Here is an 18,042-nt window from a genome sequence, read left to right as displayed (position 1 = left end):
AAACAATAGGAAACAAAACCAAACAGGAAAACAGACGATCAATAGTATTTTACCCTCCCACACTTGGTTAATATCTAAATAGGTGGCACAGTGGTTAGCACTGCTGCCTCACAGCACCAGGGACCCGGGTTTGATTCCGGCCTTGACTGTCTGTGTGGAGTTTGCACGTGCTCCCTGTGTCTGCATGGGTTTCCTCCAGATGCTTCGGTTTCCTCCCAGAGTCCAAAGTTGTGCAGGTTAGGTGGATTAGCTATGGTAAAAGTGCAGGGTTATGGGGATAGGGCAGGGGGTGTGGTGGGCCTGGGTAAGATGCTCTTTCGGAGGATCGGTACAGACTTGATGGGCTGAATGGTCCCCCTCTGCACTGTAGGGATTCTATGGTGCTGTAGTGAGAGTTGTGGAATCGGATTCCATTAGAACTTTCAAAAGGCAATTAACCACATGCTTGACAAAAATGATTTGCAATGCGATGAGGAACAGGTTGGGGTGTGAAACTAAATTGGACAGTTCTTTTAAAAGAGCCAGCATGGGCATGAAAGACTGAATAGCACCCGCCAGCAGTCTCAAAGACCTGATTTACCTTTTGCACAACTGCCAGAAATTAGTCAGGAGTTTGTAACATGAGGCCCGTGTGTCTGCAATTTAAAACTCATCCGCAACCCACCCCATATTCTCCTTGATGGGAAATGTGGTGGGGCGGAATCTGCACACATGCCCTATGATGTCAAGGTCGCCACTGTGAAGGCCTAGGAGAAATTCGAATTTCATTCCCACCCCTCATCCCTGCCTGATGATATTTTGGTTGTGATGGGAGGAATTTGGAAGCCTGTGAGGATTCCACTGGAAAAGTAACCTTGTGAATCTTAGGGGACCATAAAACCATAAGACATAGGAGCAGAATTATGCCACTCAGCCCATCGAGTCTGCTCCGCCATTCAATCATGGCTGATTTTTTTCTCATCCCCATTCTCCCGCCTTTTCCCCATAACCCCTGATCCCCTTATCAATCAAGAACCTATCTATCTCTCCCCTAGGGGAGAACTGATGTGGAATGGGGAACCTTTTGGCAGGCAAGTTTGAAAAGGTCTTAATTTCTAATGTCTTTATTAAGTGCTGTCTTACACGACAGATGTGCCTTTAATGGAAAGGTTTATCAGGATCTATCCTGAAAAGTTGGCTAGTACATTTACCAGCAAGTGCTGAGATGCATTAGAGTACTTTACTTCTCGACCCTCAGACTGCCTAAGGAGAAGACAGCAGGGTTTCCCAGCACAGTTTGAATGCATGCGAGCACTTTCTCTAATTACTCTAATGTACTGGCCAACTTTTCAGGACAGATCCCTGTGATAAACCATTCCATTAAAGTAATCCCCAACACGATATTCCACATAGAAATTATTGCTATCACTCTCCACATAATTAAGAATGCCTCAGAATAAGAATGCATCAGAAATAATACCCCAATTGCTTTCCTTCAAACAGATGGAGATCCCAGTGGAAAATACTTCCATCACTTACCATCAGAAGTCTGCTGCAGAACCAAACTCTCCAGTTTTAGCCAATCCGTGTTCAATCGCTTCATCAGTTTGTATGCATTCACTGGATGACCCAGATATCCTTCCGGGTCAGAGGTTGATGTGTGTGTCAGCTGATCCATCTTTTCAGCCCAGCTATGAATACAACATAAGGTATAATTATTTGGGGTTGAAAATTGTAATTCCACCAAAGATTTTATCCCGCAAAAGACGACTTTCTTTTTGCTAAATCCGTGTAAGGACTGGACTCCTTATTTCTCCGTGGTGCTGGAGTAGCCATCTCTCATTGCAACTTTGAAAAGGTGAATGGCTAGTCAATGCCTCCCTATAAATTGCACTGTAGCACTGACTGAATAAAAGGTCTTGGATAGTGATACAGTTATGAAACAGTGGACCCATTTGCATGAAATGATGATTTCACTTCTGTCATAAACCTGTGTGTATTCAGCAGTGTGATGGAAACCAGCGCTGAACAACATAAGCTTTTAATTTTAGGCACCTTGTGCTAACAGGGAATGATGACCATGGGTCCTAACGTCAACTGGAGACACACGATCAATCTTTATAACACTAAGTATAAATTAGGGAGATCTTCCACAGCTTTCAAGAAGTAAGCAGCTACATAATCATCATGTTACTAAACTTTGATTGCAAAATATTGCCAATAACTACCTTTTAATTTCTGTTAATTTACTCTCTTCTGCTTTTATATATTCTTTCAGAGATTTCACCAGATCTTTTTCCACATAAATTAAGTCTGTCATCTGACCTGAAAGAAAGAGGAAATATTTCAAAGACAGTTAATTGAAGAATGCCAAAGCTCTAATATTTAAGCTCTTGGATGTGTGTAATGAAATAATATTAATTAGTGGAAGCCAAGATTTCCCTGCTTCTGCAATATAAATCAACCAAACTCAGATCATTTTTGATGCTTTTTATTTGCTGTCAAGATTATGAACCAAACTTGAAGCATACAAAATTGTCTGAAGAAGAATAGCCAGGGTCATGCACAAGATCATTAATAGTCTTTACTATGCAAAAGATCATTAAAAGTCTTTACCGTACATGACCACCACATGGTCAACATTCAATGCTGCGACAGCCCCTTAAGAATTTACTTGCCTTAAGGTCTTTGGCAATCAGGTTGCTCCAAGATAACAATGGGATTTCAGCACTGATTCAAACCAAGAGGTGAACGCAGTATAACTCAATAACTAAAACAGACAGTGCTGGAATACTCCACAGATCACTGCTAATGATTGATGAGCCAGCTAGAAACCTAGAGGGTCTGAACACTAGGAGCTGGGTTCTTCCCACTCAGCCTCAGGCAATCCTGAAAGCCAATCCCCCAGATTCGAGAAATCCTAGCGGAACAAACTAGATTGGCAAAGATCTGGTTTAAGGTGATTAAACTCACACACTTAGGAGCTTAAGCCTTGGCACTGCCAATCTGCATCCAAACCTTTTAGATTGAGGTTAGTGGGATATATGTTCCTGTGGAACAGTGTATGTACTTAGTTGAAATTCAATGGAGGGAAGTGCAAAGTATTACAAGAAGGGAGGACATGCAACAGAAATTAAATGGTACAATTCTAAAGGAGGTGCAGGATCAGAGAGACCTGGATGTATCTGTGCACAAATCACTGAAGGTGGCAGGGGAGGTTAGAAGGTGGTTAAAAAGACATTGGCCAGGATTTTCCCAGCCCACTGCACTGCTCGAGTAGGTTCATCGGTCGTGAGTCTCCCAAGCGCTTGATTTTAACGCAATCAGCTCCCTGCCGGAAATCGGCACAGAGATGATGATCATGTGGAAATGTCATTGAAATTGACATTTCCATATGATTAGCTGGCCCGGGTCGATATTCTCTGGGCCCGCTAGTGGCCTCCAATGGGAGGGCTTCCCACCAGTGGGGTTCCAACTGCTCCTCCCTACCGGGCAGTGTCAGAGGGGGCAGGGTGCTGATCAGTAGGGGGGACCCTCTAATACTCTGCAAGTGGGATTAGTGGGGAAGGGGGGGGGAGGGATGACAGCGATCAGGGCTGGCCATTGGGTGGGAGTGGGTATTCGAGCTGGCAATCGAGGATGGGGGTTGGGGGGGCCGGGGGGGGGGGGGCGTGATCCGGTAGGCCAGCGCTCAGGAGGTTGCAGGGAAGGCCAGCGATCCGGAGGCCGGTGATGGGGGGGCCAATGTGCATGCGCCGATTTCCGCACTGATAGATCGACACATGTGCAGTGGCTCACTCAGCACTATGCTACTGGCCTCCTGGGTAGGAATAGGCCCTGCCCACTGCTTTTCAGAATAAATCAGGCTGAGGTACTCTGTATTGCTCAAAGTGTTGGACATTCATTCTGGTAAGTACACCCAAAAAATGGGCTGGAAATTCTCCAGTTTTACTACCTGTTAGGCACTTAGTTTTGCTTTGGGAGAATCCTGGCCTAGAAGATTCTGAGTTTCATAAACAGAGATAGAGAGCACAAAAGCAAGGAAGCTATAGTTCTTGTTTCTCTTTCAGAGCCTAATGGTGCACATGGGAGACTTTAATCAGATTCCATGGCTTTTCCTGGGACAGGTCACTAGCATGACACCAGAGGCTTATAGCTTGAGGGGTGCCACTCCACATCAAACATGGTTGATCAGGAGTCTCTCCCACTCTTACCACCTGGCATTGGTGTGTGTTAGAGTTATAGAGTCATAGAGGTTTACAGGATGGAAACAGGCCCTTCGGCCCAACTTATCCATGCTGCCCTTTTTTTTAAACCCCTAAGCTAATCTCAATTGCCCGCATTTGGCCCATATCCCTCTATACCCATCTTATCCATGTAACTATCTAAATGCTTTTTAAAAGATAAAATTGTACCCACCTCTACTACTACCTCTGGCAGCTTGTTCCAGACACTCACTGCCCTCTGTGTGAAAAAATGCCCCTCTGGACACTTTTGTATCTCTCCCCTCTCACCTTAAACCTATGCCCTCTAGTTTTAGACCCCCTACCTTTGGGAAAAGATATTGACTTTCTAGCTGATCTATGCCCCTCATTATTTTATAGACCTCTATAAGGTTACCCCTCAGCCTCCTACGCTCCAGAGAAAAAAGTCCCAGTCTATCCAGCCTCACCTTATAACTCAAACCATCAAGTCCCGGTAGCATCCTAGTAAATCTTTTCTGCACTCTTTCTCGTTTAATAATATCCTTTCTATAATAGGGTGACCAGAACTGCACACCATATTCCAAGTGTGGTCTTGCCAATGTCTTGTACAACTTCAACAAGACGTCCCAACTCCTGTATTCAATGTTCTGACCAATGAAACCAAGAATGCCGAATGCCTTCTTCACCACTCTGTCCACCTGTGACTCCACTTTCAAGGAGCTATGAACATGAAGCCCTAGATCTCTTTGTTCTGTATCTCTCCCCAATGCCCTACCATTAACTGAGTAAGTCCTGCCCTGGTTCAATCTACCAAAATGCATCACCTCGCAGTTGTCTGAATTAAACTCCATCTGCCATTCATCAGCCCACTGGCCCAATTGACCAAGATCCCGTTGCAATTGGAGATAACTTTCTTCACTGTCCACTAAGCCACCAATCTTGGTGTCATCTGCAAACTTACTAATCATGCCTCCTATATTCTTATTCAAATCATTAATATAAATGACAAATAACAGTGGACCCAGCACTGATCCCTGAGGCACACCGTTGGAAGGATTTTGCAGGTTGATACTCAACCTTTTCCCATTTGCTAGTCATGTTGGTGTCATTTTTTCTTTTGAAAAACATTCTTCCAAAGATTTGAAAGTGTCTCTATCAATATTCTTGGACTCAAAAGATCAAAAGGACGGCAAACATTGCAATTCATGAAAACTCCCAAATGCAATTAATTTGTCCTGGGAACATGGTCAGATCCGTGGACAGGGTCTGATTCTGGAGAGTTTTTTTAAAAACTAGCACAAATGATCACGGAAAGGAGCATTGAAGTTAATTTGAGCTTAAATTACAATAATATTTTGCAAGGGTTACACCTATTTTAGGAGCTATCACAAATAACCTGTTCAGGTTGTAGAGAGTTGTTTTTCAAATTGGAGGCCTGTGACCAGTGATGTGCCTCAGGGATCAATTCTGGGTCCACTGTTATTTGTCATTTATATTAATGATTTGGATGAGAATATAGGGGGCATGGTTAGTAAGTTTACAGATGACACCAAGATTGGTGGTATGGTGGACAGTGAAGAAAGTTATCTCCAATTGCAGCGGGATCTTGATCAATTGGGCCAGTGGACTGACGAATGGCAGATGGAGTTGAATTCAGACAACTGCGAGGTAATGCATTTTGGTCGATTGAACCAGGGCAGGACTTACTCAGTTAATGGTAGGGCATTGGGGAGAGTTACAGAACAAAGAGATCTAGGGGTACATGTTCATAGCTCCTTGAAAGTGGAGTCACAGGTGGACAGAGTGGTGAAGGGGATATGCTTGGTTTTATCGGTCAGTACATTGAATACAGGAGTTGGGGCGTCTTGTTGAAGTTGTACAAGACATTGGTAAGGCCACACTTGGAATACTGTGTGCAATTCTGGTCACCCTATTATAGAAAGGATATTATTAAATGAGAAAGAGTGCAGAAAAGATTTACTAGGAGGCTACCGGGATTTGATGGATTGAGTTATAAGGAGAGGCTGAATAGACTGGGACTTTTTTCTCTGGAGCGTAGGAGGCTGAGGGGTGACCTTATAGAGGTCTATAAAATAATGAGGGGCATCAACAAGGTAGATCGTCAATATCTTTTCCCAAAGGTAGAGGAGTCTAAAACTAGAGGGCATAGGTTTAAGGTGAGAGGGGAGAGATACAAAAGTGTCCAGAGGGGCAATTTTTTCACACAAAGGGTGGTGAGTGTCTGGAACAAGCTGCCAGAGATAGTAGTAGAGGCGGGTACAATTTTATCTTTTAAAAAGCATTTAGATAGTTACATGGGCACGATGGGTATAGAGGGATATGGGCCAAATGCAGGCAATTGGGATTAGTTTAGGGTTTTTTTTTAAAAAAGGGCAGCATGGACAAGTTGGGCCGAAGGGCCTGTTTCCATGCTGTAAACCTCCATGATTCTATCCCTAGGCAGCTTTGCTGAGGGGATATCCTCGATCATTGTACAAGACATTCTTACCGAATGCAGCCAGTTCCATGTTTATCATATGTTTCAATGCAAAGCACTTGTTTCACCAAACTGGTGGAAAGAACCAGGATCCAGACAGCTTTTAAAAGTAAAACAAATGAGTTTTTTTAAATTTCACTGTTTAGAATACTGAAAGCTTGCCAGCCAGACAAGTTCCAAGCTCTATATTTTCAAACATGCTTCTGAGGGACCGACCTGTATTATTCTACACAGTGCTGAGCTTTCAAACCACATCAATAAAAAACAGGAGACTGAAACAGGTCTGCAGCTGAGCGGCATCTCCTGTTAATCTGCATTTGCTGGTGCCTCACTGAAATAAATCTGGAATAAACTGAGGGTGGGATTTACCTTGAATATTAAAGTCAGAAGGAGAGGCTAACTTTGGATTTTTATTCATTTATTTGAGAGGACAAAATTTGACAGAGGAGCCTTGTGGAAATTGATGCGTGTCCCTAACATTTCACAATATGAAAAGATATTAACTTCCTCTACAAAATAGAGGAAAATATAAATGTTCTTCTGGTTCCCTTCAGATGTTTTTAGATGTACGATACAATGCAATGGGCCACTGTTTCCATGGCAACCAATGGTCACACTGGGGCCAGAATTCTCCAGCCGTTCACATCCTGCCACCGCTGCCAGCGAGCATGGAGAATTTGGCACTCAGCCAAATCTCCATTCACTCCAGCGGGACCGGAAAATCCCAGCTGCAGGTGAGGTCGAAGAATCCGGACCGAGCATTTTAAAAACTTCCAACCCTGGAACGAAGGGATATCTTCTATATCTTGCTGAGGGAGGTCTGTCACATAAAGACATTTTTATAAAGTGACCCAGTCATGAATCTGAACGGATGTAAAGGTCCCAAGGGATCTTTTCAAAAAGTGTGACTTTGGGATATGTGATCAATCAAATCAAATCCAGCAGAATATCATTGCATTGAGCAGATTTTTCTCAATGCTAGTGGGGTTGTTGCTTTCAGCTCTTGGTGCCTTTAAGATGGTCAGGCCAGGAAAAGGTCTCTGTGCTGATTGTGTAGGCCCAAAGCCCACCCAACATTGGATCTTGTGCCCTAATTAAAATCAGACAGGCAAACTTGCCCACAACTTCATCTCCCTCCTCTATGTTGGTTGCACAAAGTGGCACACAACCTCAATGCCTTGGAATCCATTCCCTTAAGGAAAGGTTGAGGTGAATAGTATAGATGCATTTAACAGGAAGCTGAATAAGCTCAGGAGGGAGAAAGAAGCATGCTGTGAGAGTTGGACGAAGAGGCGGCTTGTATGGAGCATAAGCACCAGTATAGAGCAATTGGGAATAAACAGCCTGTTTCCATGCTGTTCATTCTACAGAATTCCTGTTCCATGAATGTCAACCTCCATATCCTTGTTGAAATCTCTAAACTTCCACCTCTGCAACATTGCTCAGCTCAACACATATTTTATCTCCTCTCATCACCGAAACTTTCATCTGTTCTTTCATTACCTTTAGATTTTCGATTTTTATAAGGCCCAGATGTTCATTAATTTGTTCTATACCACTGCCGGAGTTGGCAGCAGCTCACTAATTTTATAGATTGTAAAATAAAACCATTCAAAATGAGACAAATTTCATTCACTTCCTGTCGGGTTTCTTTTCTGAAGGAGATCTGGGGGGAAAAAACACAACAACTGCCCGAACAATAAAAATTCTAGACAGCAACAACATAGTGAACAAAACAAAATGTCTTCAAAAGGATTATTCCTCAAAGTCCAGACTCTGAAGGCAATTAAAATAAAAACCCTAGCTTCACATTTTATCATGGAACCATAAATACCATAGAATCCCTGCAGTGCAGAAGGTGGCCATTCAGCCCATTCAGTCTGCACAGACCACAATCCTACCCAGGCCCAATTCCCATAACCTCACATATTTACCCTGCTAATCCCCCGACACTAGGGTCAATTTAGCATGGCCAATCAACCTAACCCGCACATCTTTGGATTGTGAGAGGAAACTGGAACACCCGGAGAAAACACACGCAGACACGAGGAGAATTTGCAAACTCCACACGGATAGTGACCCGAGGCTGGAATTGAATCCGGGTCCCTGGCACTGTGAGGCACTCTTTCTTGGCATAATCTTTACATTCTTTTTTGGCACAGACTTTCTCGGCAAGAAGCTCCCAGAAGAGATTCTGGTATTCAGTTGAGAAAGGCTGTATGAACAATAATTGAGGATGTGGTTTGATGGTGGCGCAGGGGTGGAGAGAAGATAAGGAATCAGTCTCTGCTTTCCCTAAACCAAAGGGGCAAATGGCAACTTGAGCAAGGTCGACACATCTGTGCGAGGTCCATAATCCTATTGTGGCACAGTCAGAAAACTATCACATCAATATCACATTACTCATGGTGCATTACTCTACAGAACCTCGTGTTACCAGCAAAACACAGTAAAAGACAGAGGCAGAGGGAAAGAGAACAATTGGATGTGGATACGACTGCTTTTAGGGCATAAAACGAGGCAATAATACCTGATTTCATAGGAATATATCCCATATAACAAGGGTGCCTTATAAACACTTGGTGCGATATTAATTCAGATGATATTCAGATGTCCTCTGCAGCCACTAAAAATAGGCAGTAGGCTCCCTGAATATTCTAATGATAGGTTACCGGCTGTTTAAGGCCCCCATTTTGAAATTGGCTAAAAACAAAGGGAGAGTTCGTGCTGTGCAAGCTGCAACTAGTTTTTCCAGCTTTAGAGTGGCCTTGACAACCTTTCTACTACTAGAGGCTGAAGACAAGGCAAGTCCACTTCGTCACTTAACTGAACATGGAGTCAGGAAGTGCAGGAGAGCTTGGTCTGACCCTGCAGCAATACTGTGGGCCCTAACAAAAAAGACTTATTTCCCATTCCACACAGCCCCACTTGTCTTCCCAAGATCTAGATAAGGGCCACTGCAAATGTATGGCCCAACTGATCTCACTCTGAGTCCAACCTCTGAGCACTATTGTGCCAAATTTATTGTCCAATTTTAAGGTATCTTCTCAACTACAACAGACATGAATTCCAAAAACCCAAACACTTCCCTTCAAATCAATGGATGGGAAGGGAAAAGATCAACTTAAAAGAGTGAATTTTAATGAAGACTGCTCGGGTTTCTAACATATGGTTATCTTAATGTTGAGGTGCAACATCATCATCACCATCTCTGATTTGAGTCAAAAACAAAGTAGACTGCAGAAGTGTCCTACAACCTTAACAGTGCACCAAAAAGAAGAACATTTCAATAAGTCTTACCTATAGATGTGAAGAATTCAGCCTCTATTTGCCAGACATTGCACCCGATTGCCAACAGAAGAAAAAGAGCCCAATGCTTCATCTTCAAAAAGCGTGGCAGAAATCTGAAGATTTAAAATATCACGTCACTAAGGAATCACCATTCAATTCAGTAAATACCAAGATACCCCCATGTATATTACAGTAACATCTTTTCAGATTGAATTATGAGGCAAACCTGATAGTTTAGCCATGAAAATACTTCCAAGTGGAAGGACATATGTTCCAGATCCATACCTAATAGTCATAGCATATGGTCCTGAAGTGGTCAAGTCTTTCCTTCAAGGAATATTAGGCTATTCCAGTAAGCAAACAGTGGCCTGGCCAATAATTATCCCTCAACCAACATCAATACAACAGATCATCTCACCATTATCGAATTACTAAGATAGAAGCAAATTACTGCTTTTCTGGAATCTGAAACAACAACAGAAAATGCTGGAAAATTTCAGCAGGTCTCACAGCATTTGGGGAGAGACCTCTTTTTAGGTCAAACCAAACCAATTTGGGGAGAGAGAACAGGGCTAATGTTTCGAGTCTGGGTGACTCTTGGTCAGAGTTCAAATCATTATAGTGTCCTCCTCTAAATGCCTGAGCATAACAGCAGGCAGAACAGAAATAAGTACTTTTATATGGATAGTCACATATCCCTGAATATTTATTTCCCAGTTAGATGCATGCTTGTTAAAGCCACTGCTTCGAGGAACTTCAGAGCAGGCACAATTGTTTCCCTGCCAATATGAATAAGTCACAGAACATTTAATTCTGCCAAAACCTAGCTTAATAATAAGGCTTATTGTTTAATTCAATCAAGCTTAGTGAATAAGAAAGCTATTGTCTGGTATTAACCAACTGTATTAATTAGGGATTAGATATTAATTAGCTACCAGTTGGCAACTAATGATTGAATAAGTAATGAACCTTAATTGAGTCACAATTAACAAATGAAAAATGGATCACTAGTTATATCAGAAAGACTGAGTTTTATTTTAAAAACGTGAAACCTTTTTTGCTGTATGAAGAATGTGCAATATGTCAGCAAGAGAGGTCTTCAAGCTCTGATTAGCCTTAAAAACCTTAAAACCTATGAAGAACCGAAATAATTTGATCCTGTAAGAATAGCAGATTGTACAAAGGGATAGTATGAAACAGTTCTATGGCATTCCTGCTTAAAATAATTAAGAAAGCTGCCTTATGTAATTGGAATCCAATTAAATTATTCTAATAAGAAATCGACCAAGTGTCATGTAGCAACAAACCCAACTTTGGTGTAAAGTAAAAGTCATTTTGAGGATAAAAGTAGATGTTCTGAAGGTCTCCCTTGCTAGCATGTATTGAAGATCACCTAAAGCAGAGCTCCTAGTGAGGAGTTGTCATAGATGGAGTTGAAGACTTTCGAGGCAACATTCCTGAGGAACAACTGTCAGAGAAGGAGTTTGATGGTTTATGCTACCACAGACTGATCACCTGCAAGAAGCTGTAAAAGTTTGCCTCAAGTTGATAAGTATTCTTTTCTCTTTCAAGGAACCTCTTGAAATTCACCACTAAAGAGTCCTGCTTTTTGCCTTAATTGGTTAAGTCTTTTATGAAGCAAAATTGAGTCATTTACCAAAGGGAATAATCAAAATCAGTCAAATAAATTGGAAAACATTCTAAAAAATGTCAAAGTTTCAACCCATTCAGCCCTGAAGAGTTGAAACCAATAAGAAGATTACAAAGAGTGTTCTGGGACATAGTGTATTACATAGAAGTGGAAACAGCTACTTCCCGAGGTAGAATAGGCACTGGCAAAAGGTCACTTGGAACAGCATAATTTGGTACATTGAAGTTGTAGATTTTTGCAGATCTGGTAATTGGTCCTCATGGTGCCCCCACAACAAACTATCCACCAAAATATATTATCTCCAATCTTCTGATCATTATCAGCACTCAATTTTCTCACGTTCCCAATAAAATGAAGCCATAACTCCCACATGATATTGCTTCAAAATCGGTGATCCAGCATTTTCTTCTTTATATTGTTGTTTCCAAGTCAAGTTTAAAATGCCAAACAGTTACATTACTTATTCTAGTGAATAGCTCAGCAGTTAGCACACCAACAATGGTGTGAAGTTTGCATGGTAGCGCAAAAGAAATATAATTAATTCCACAATGCATGATACCAGGATCTTGTGCCATCTTTAGAGAATTTTTTTAATGTAGGTACAATTCTTTCAAGTCTCTTATTTGATTGCAAGTGTCCAAGTGGAGACGTAATCTCCAACTGCTAGTCAGCCTAGCCAATCTTTAATTTCGAAAGTTGTTGGCCTCCAATAAGACTCGCAAGTAATTCCTTAGCCCTGGGCAGAGGAAATCCATGAACAGTCAAACTATTCAATCGGTGCCACAAACCCTTAAATCACCATCAAGTTTTGATGCAGGGACAGTCAACCTTGCCCCGTTGTGAGTGATACCCTCTATTTTTTATAACTGATCTTAAAAAAAAGGCTTCAGCCTCCTTCACATCAAAGGTATACCCCTTGTTAAACCTGTCAGGCTGAGTAGGGACCAATATTTCCATAGGTCCTTGACTGGTGAACATCTTAGTATTGGCCCATTTTAACAACAGGGTACAAAACAAATCTCAGCCCTGCAGTGATGCACCTTTACCTTCATTATTATCTGATTTTATCTGATTTTCATACCTAACTTAGAAGTTTATTACTAACAATGGGTGTCCAGAGTAAATTTTCAGAAAAAAATGTTGGTTATTTATTTTTTACAGGCAGGTTTCCCAAATTTCTTCACAAATACTTTTGATGGCATAAGGCCCCAGTGCCCAAATCAAAATCAAACATTATACCATCCATCCAGTGTGGTCTCCAATTTTGCACTATTCCCTTTTGTGCTGTTGGTATATGTACAGAAAACAGGCAACTGTACTTCAGCTGTGTCACTTTATAGTTTCTTCCTCAGATTCCTGGTCAGAATTGATATTGTGCACACTGGATTTTGTTTGAATACTCATACTTTCATGATACAAGCTTAGCCCTTTTATTCATCCCAAAAGAGAAAATGCGGGAAAATCTCAGCAGGTCCGGGAGCATCTGTAAGGAGAGAAAAGAGCTGACATTTCGAGTCTAGGTGCCCGCTTTGACAAAGCGTCATCTGGGCTCAAAATGTCAGCTCTTTTCTCTCCTTACAGATGCTGCCAAACCTGCTGAGATTTTCCAGCATTTTCTCTTTTGGTTTAAAATTCCAGCATCCATAGTAATTTGCTTTTCCCCTTTTATTCATCCTCCTGCATCCTTGCTAACAGCACTGACAAGCTTACATGCAATTATGGTACGTAACCGTCTCACCTAAACATTAGTCTGGAAGATGCTTATGTTTACAACACCTATGACATGGTCGACTGGTTCTTTTCAATATGGACCTGTTCGACTCTGAGCTATGTTTTGCCAGCTCATCTGGTAGCATTCTCCATCCCAAGTACTATTTTGAGAGCTCGAGCACATGTGGGCCTGGCTTCACTGAACAGCTTCCACTGTATCGACATTTCCTTCCAACCACAGGCACTCTTATTGCATCATCTGGATGCCCACTAAAGTCATACATTTTGAACCATTTCCTCAGTTCTGCCACAGACTGAGAAATGTTTACATCATCCCTCCGTCTCCTCTCATTAAATGGGAGCCAATCCACAATAACGGAGTGGCTTTGGGCCCAGACATTCTTAGACAATCAGGGTCAGAAGCAATTAGATTCTTAATCAATGCATGTTTTGCAGTTCTACAGACAGTGAGAAAAACTGCTCTCATTTCAATAAACTTAATTTGCCTCAAAATAAAAAATAAAGTTTTTCTAAAAACTTACTCCAGCTCCACTCTATTATTCAATTTTCCCAAGCAATGTTAACATGACAAAATTAAATTCCAATAATGAGATAGAGTTACGTAACAACTCGATAACAATGCATTGTCATTTATTCTCGCTGCTGCTTTTAAATCCAAATAATCACTCAGATTGGCAATGACTGACTGCTTTTATTAATTTTTTAAAAATTGAGATGGAAACCCAAAACCAATCGCATTCAGCACCACAAATATTGATCGAGTAAAAGGCAGGACAGAAACGGCCAATCAGGCTAACCATGCTTTAGATTTAGAGCAATTCAATGGTTTTGAAACTGATCTGGAATGGGAAATAGAGATGCAGTGTGTTAGTTGTATGTGGGTGATGGGAATGAACTGGGATCAGTTTTCTTTGGTGAGAGTATGAACCATGGTTTGGAAACTGAAAAATGCTAAATCTGTTGCCTGCAGGTCATCTCATCACGGTGAATTCATCAATCCTAACGGTTCGTTGCTCACCATTTTACCTGCAATAAAGTTAGATTGGTATCTTTGAACGGATTCATAAATGTTAAAACAATATTTTCATTTCTGATTAAGTTGTAATAAAGTGATTTAATCCCCGAAAATGAATAATAAATACATACAGACCGACTGCCTGCCTCTCTGCTGCAGCAAAGTCCATACCTGGGTCACTTGGTGCTCCTGGGGAGGGGACCTACAGGGAGGAACTTTCCCGTCCCGCCTGCTGCCAGCATCGTAGCAGGCGAGACAGAATATTCGGTTGACCATGCAAAGGCCCATTGACCTCGGGCAGAAATTTCCGATCTTGGGGCGAGTGCAGCCGGACAATACTGCCCAATGTGTCTGCCAGTATTCAAGGCCTTCTAAAATCAGTAGGCACCAGGGATATTGGAGTGCATCATTACCCTGGGAATGTAATTTTAATTTAATTTACGTTTTGGGTTTTTTTTAAACAGTGGTAAGTGGTGCCCCTTTCAAATAGAGCATTGGTTCCTCTTGATTAACAATCTAAAAGGTTTGTTCAAAAGAGGTATAAAAAAATAGACCACTATTGTGTTTTTTTGACTTTCGGAGGTGCTTACTTGTAATCTGTAACTCTAAATAACTTCATATGAAAATGTATAAGGGTGGGTTCCATTTATTTCCTTTGTCAGCTGATGTACAGCACACTGTTTCTGTCAAGAATTGGGACCTGGGTAGTTGGTCCTTATATTGCTGCCTTCCATTCACACCAAACAGGCACCAAATTATATCTTATTCACATTAATTTATGACCTTATCACAGTTAAATTGAGATAACAACATATACAGACTGAGTAAGCCAGAATATTTTTAGTTTAGTTACGGCATCATGATTGGCACAGGCTTGGAGGGCGATGGGGCCTGTTCCTGTGTTGTACTTTTCTTTGTTCTTTGTATATCTTGTTGCCAATCTACAAAACTTTCATTTTTCAGTTCAGTAATTTTGGTTGGCACAGTGGGTTAAGCATTGCAGTTTGATCCTTGGAATGCTTTTACTAATCATAATTGGATTAAAGTCTTTTCTTTCTTTTGGCTTTCAGAGCTCCTTGGGAAATAAATTTGGGAAGCCTGATAGCCCAGATTTTGCTGCAACAACGACAGTGAACCTTTCAGCATTCACTCTCACTAATCGACTGAAACTGACGGCCACTTTCAGAGTCTGCACATGCGCAGAATAACACAGAAATACAGAAATTGCTGTTAGCAATTTTTCACTTCTCCAGAGGGTATGTTATTGTGGAATACTTAAATAATCCATGAACTGAAAAAAAAACCTCAGTTATGCTGTTAGCCTCATTACAAATGCACTTGAAAAGGGTCCCGCTTGTTGAATGAGGTGGAACGGAGTTTTTTTGAACAGTGCACTAACTTCATAATTTCTACTGAAAATTGTTCTGCCCTGTAAAGCTAATTTATACTTGTGGAAATCTCTCTTATTAGGATAAAGTTTCTGTAAATTCTTTTTAGAAAATGTATTTGAATATATTGGCCTAAGTTTTCCATCCCACCCACCATGGGCGCGGGCGGGGCAGAGAATTCAACAGACAAGCAAAAGGTCCGTTGACCTTCCAGTACCAGGGCAGTTGGGGCTGGAAAATCCTGCCCATTACATTTCAGCTTCTATACTCAATCATAATAATTTGTTATTAATAATTTATTTATTTTGAAAATTTTAGTAAAAGGTGAAGAATAATCACTGCTTTCAACTGCCTGGCTTGCTGTCTGTAGGAATACTTTATAATGACTGGTTGCTTGACCTTCTTGCTGACATCACTGCTGCTGGATGCCTGGAGAATCCTTCGACTTGCCACCAGTTTAAAACTGCCATCAGGAAAGGGGGAATCCATGCCACAGAGATTGTTACATCTTTACAGGAGCTTTATTTGAGGCCAGCGTTGAGCTAAATGTCAACTTATCTATTTTCTCCACAGACGCCAGCAGACTTGCTGAGTGTTTTTTACATTCATATTTTAGGCATCTTTAGTGTTATGATCCAGTTGACTGTGTTATATCTGGCCTGGGATTTAAAATCCTAATAATTAACCTAATTGAAGGAGCGAAGCTGGCTCCTGCACCTTCCCCCCGCCCGCCCCCCCACTCATCAAGGGTGCAGCCTATGTGGAGCGAATACACTCACAGTACTGTTATGGAGGGAGTTCCAGGATTTTGATCCAGCGATAGTAAGGGAATGGCGATATGTTTCCAAGTCAGGACTGGGAGGGGAACTTCCAAGTGGTGGTGGTCCCATCCATCTGCTGCCCTTGTCTTCTTGATGGTAGTGGTTGTAGATTTGTAAGATGCTATCTAAAAAGGCCTTGAGTTCCTGCAGTGCATCGTGTAGGTGGTACACACTACTGCCACTGTACATTAGTGCAAATAGCCTCATTATGAATGCCTGACTGAGAGCTGTGGAAGTTGATCACTGAATATATCTAAGGTTGAATTAGACAGATTTTTCATTAACAAAGGGGTTATGGGGGACAGACAGGAAAGTGGAATTAAGGCCACGATCAGATCAGCCATGATCTTATCAAATGGCAGGACAGACCTATTAAAGGAACAAATGATGTACTACTGCTCCTATTTCTTACACTCTTATGGACTTCCTCCAGAGGCAGCAACCCCATTCCATCCAGCTTCTGCCTCCCCAGGACAAAAAGGGACCTTTTTAAAGGAGATTGGTCTTCCGAACTGGGAAAAATCCCCACTCGAGCTTCCTGCCTCTGGCTTCTGTGGGGCGACTTTTCCTGTTCCACCTGCCACAGGAATCATAGCGGGTGAGGAGCAGACCATGGAAAAGTCCATTAACCTTGGGCAGGATTTTCTGGTTTCGGGTGAGTGTAGCTGGAAAATCCTGCCCTGTGTGTTTCATTCCCTGTCCTTATAAAGCACAAAATTGACCTTATTTTTGGATTAATAAATCCCCCTGAAATTCTTACCATTTGACATTTACCTAAAAAGCACACTAAATACTGCGTTGCAGAGCTGGTTTTATACCAGAAGCCTGTAATTGTACTCAGTATAGAACTAGAGACAGTTTCACTCCCAAGCACGTCGTAATTTCCTTTCATGATTATCCTTAAATATAAGCAGACACAATCGTTTATCATCTTCCATCTGTTGACAGAATATAAATCTATATTGTGTCTTCAATGCGGTTGAGTAAACATAGAACATAGAACATAGAAAGCCACAGCACAAACAGGCCCTTCGGCCCACAAGTTGCGCTGATCATATCCCTACCTCTAGGCCTATCTATAGCCCTCAATCCCATTAAATCCCATGTACTCATCCAGAAGTCTCTTAAAAGACCCCAACGAGTTTGCCTCCACCACCACCGACGTCAGCCGATTCCACTCACCCACCACCCTCTGAGTGAAAAACTTACCCCTGACATCTCCTCTGTACCTACCCCCCAGCACCTTAAACCTGTGTCCTCTCGTAGCAACCATTTCAGCCCTTGGAAATAGCCTCTGAGAGTCTACCCTATCCAGACCTCTCAACATCTTGTAAACCTCTATCAGGTCACCTCTCATCCTTCGTCTCTCCAGGGAGAAGAGACCAAGCTCCCTCAACCTATCCTCATAAGGCATGCCCCCCAATCCAGGCAACATCCTTGTAAATCTCCTCTGCACCCTTTCAA

At 41.8% G+C, this 18,042-nt stretch overlaps 1 protein-coding gene across 11 annotated transcripts in view; it reads right to left on the bottom strand.

Annotated features, from left to right (window-relative positions):
• The window catches only part of p4ha2 (procollagen-proline, 2-oxoglutarate 4-dioxygenase (proline 4-hydroxylase), alpha polypeptide 2), a 99,949-nt gene that overhangs the window by 61,253 nt on the left and 20,654 nt on the right, over positions 1-18,042 (bottom strand). For 10 of the 11 annotated variants that reach the window (XM_078230680.1, XM_078230685.1, XM_078230684.1 and 7 more), the window contains exons 2-4: positions 9,982-10,085; positions 2,208-2,304; positions 1,519-1,670 (exon numbers count right to left, since the gene is read on the bottom strand). In XM_078230680.1, coding sequence (XP_078086806.1) covers positions 1,519-1,670; positions 2,208-2,304; positions 9,982-10,063 — 331 coding nt within the window. In that variant the 5' untranslated portion in view covers positions 10,064-10,085. The remainder of the gene's footprint in view (positions 1-1,518; positions 1,671-2,207; positions 2,305-9,981; positions 10,086-18,042) is intronic. The other variant, XM_078230688.1, reaches the window with a different exon arrangement.

The sequence above is a fragment of the Mustelus asterias genome, chromosome 16, assembly GCF_964213995.1.
Source record: "Mustelus asterias chromosome 16, sMusAst1.hap1.1, whole genome shotgun sequence".
NCBI lineage: Eukaryota > Metazoa > Chordata > Chondrichthyes > Carcharhiniformes > Triakidae > Mustelus > Mustelus asterias.
The sequence above is the reverse complement of the archived record's forward strand: the minus strand, read 5'-3'. Positions and strand labels throughout refer to the sequence as shown.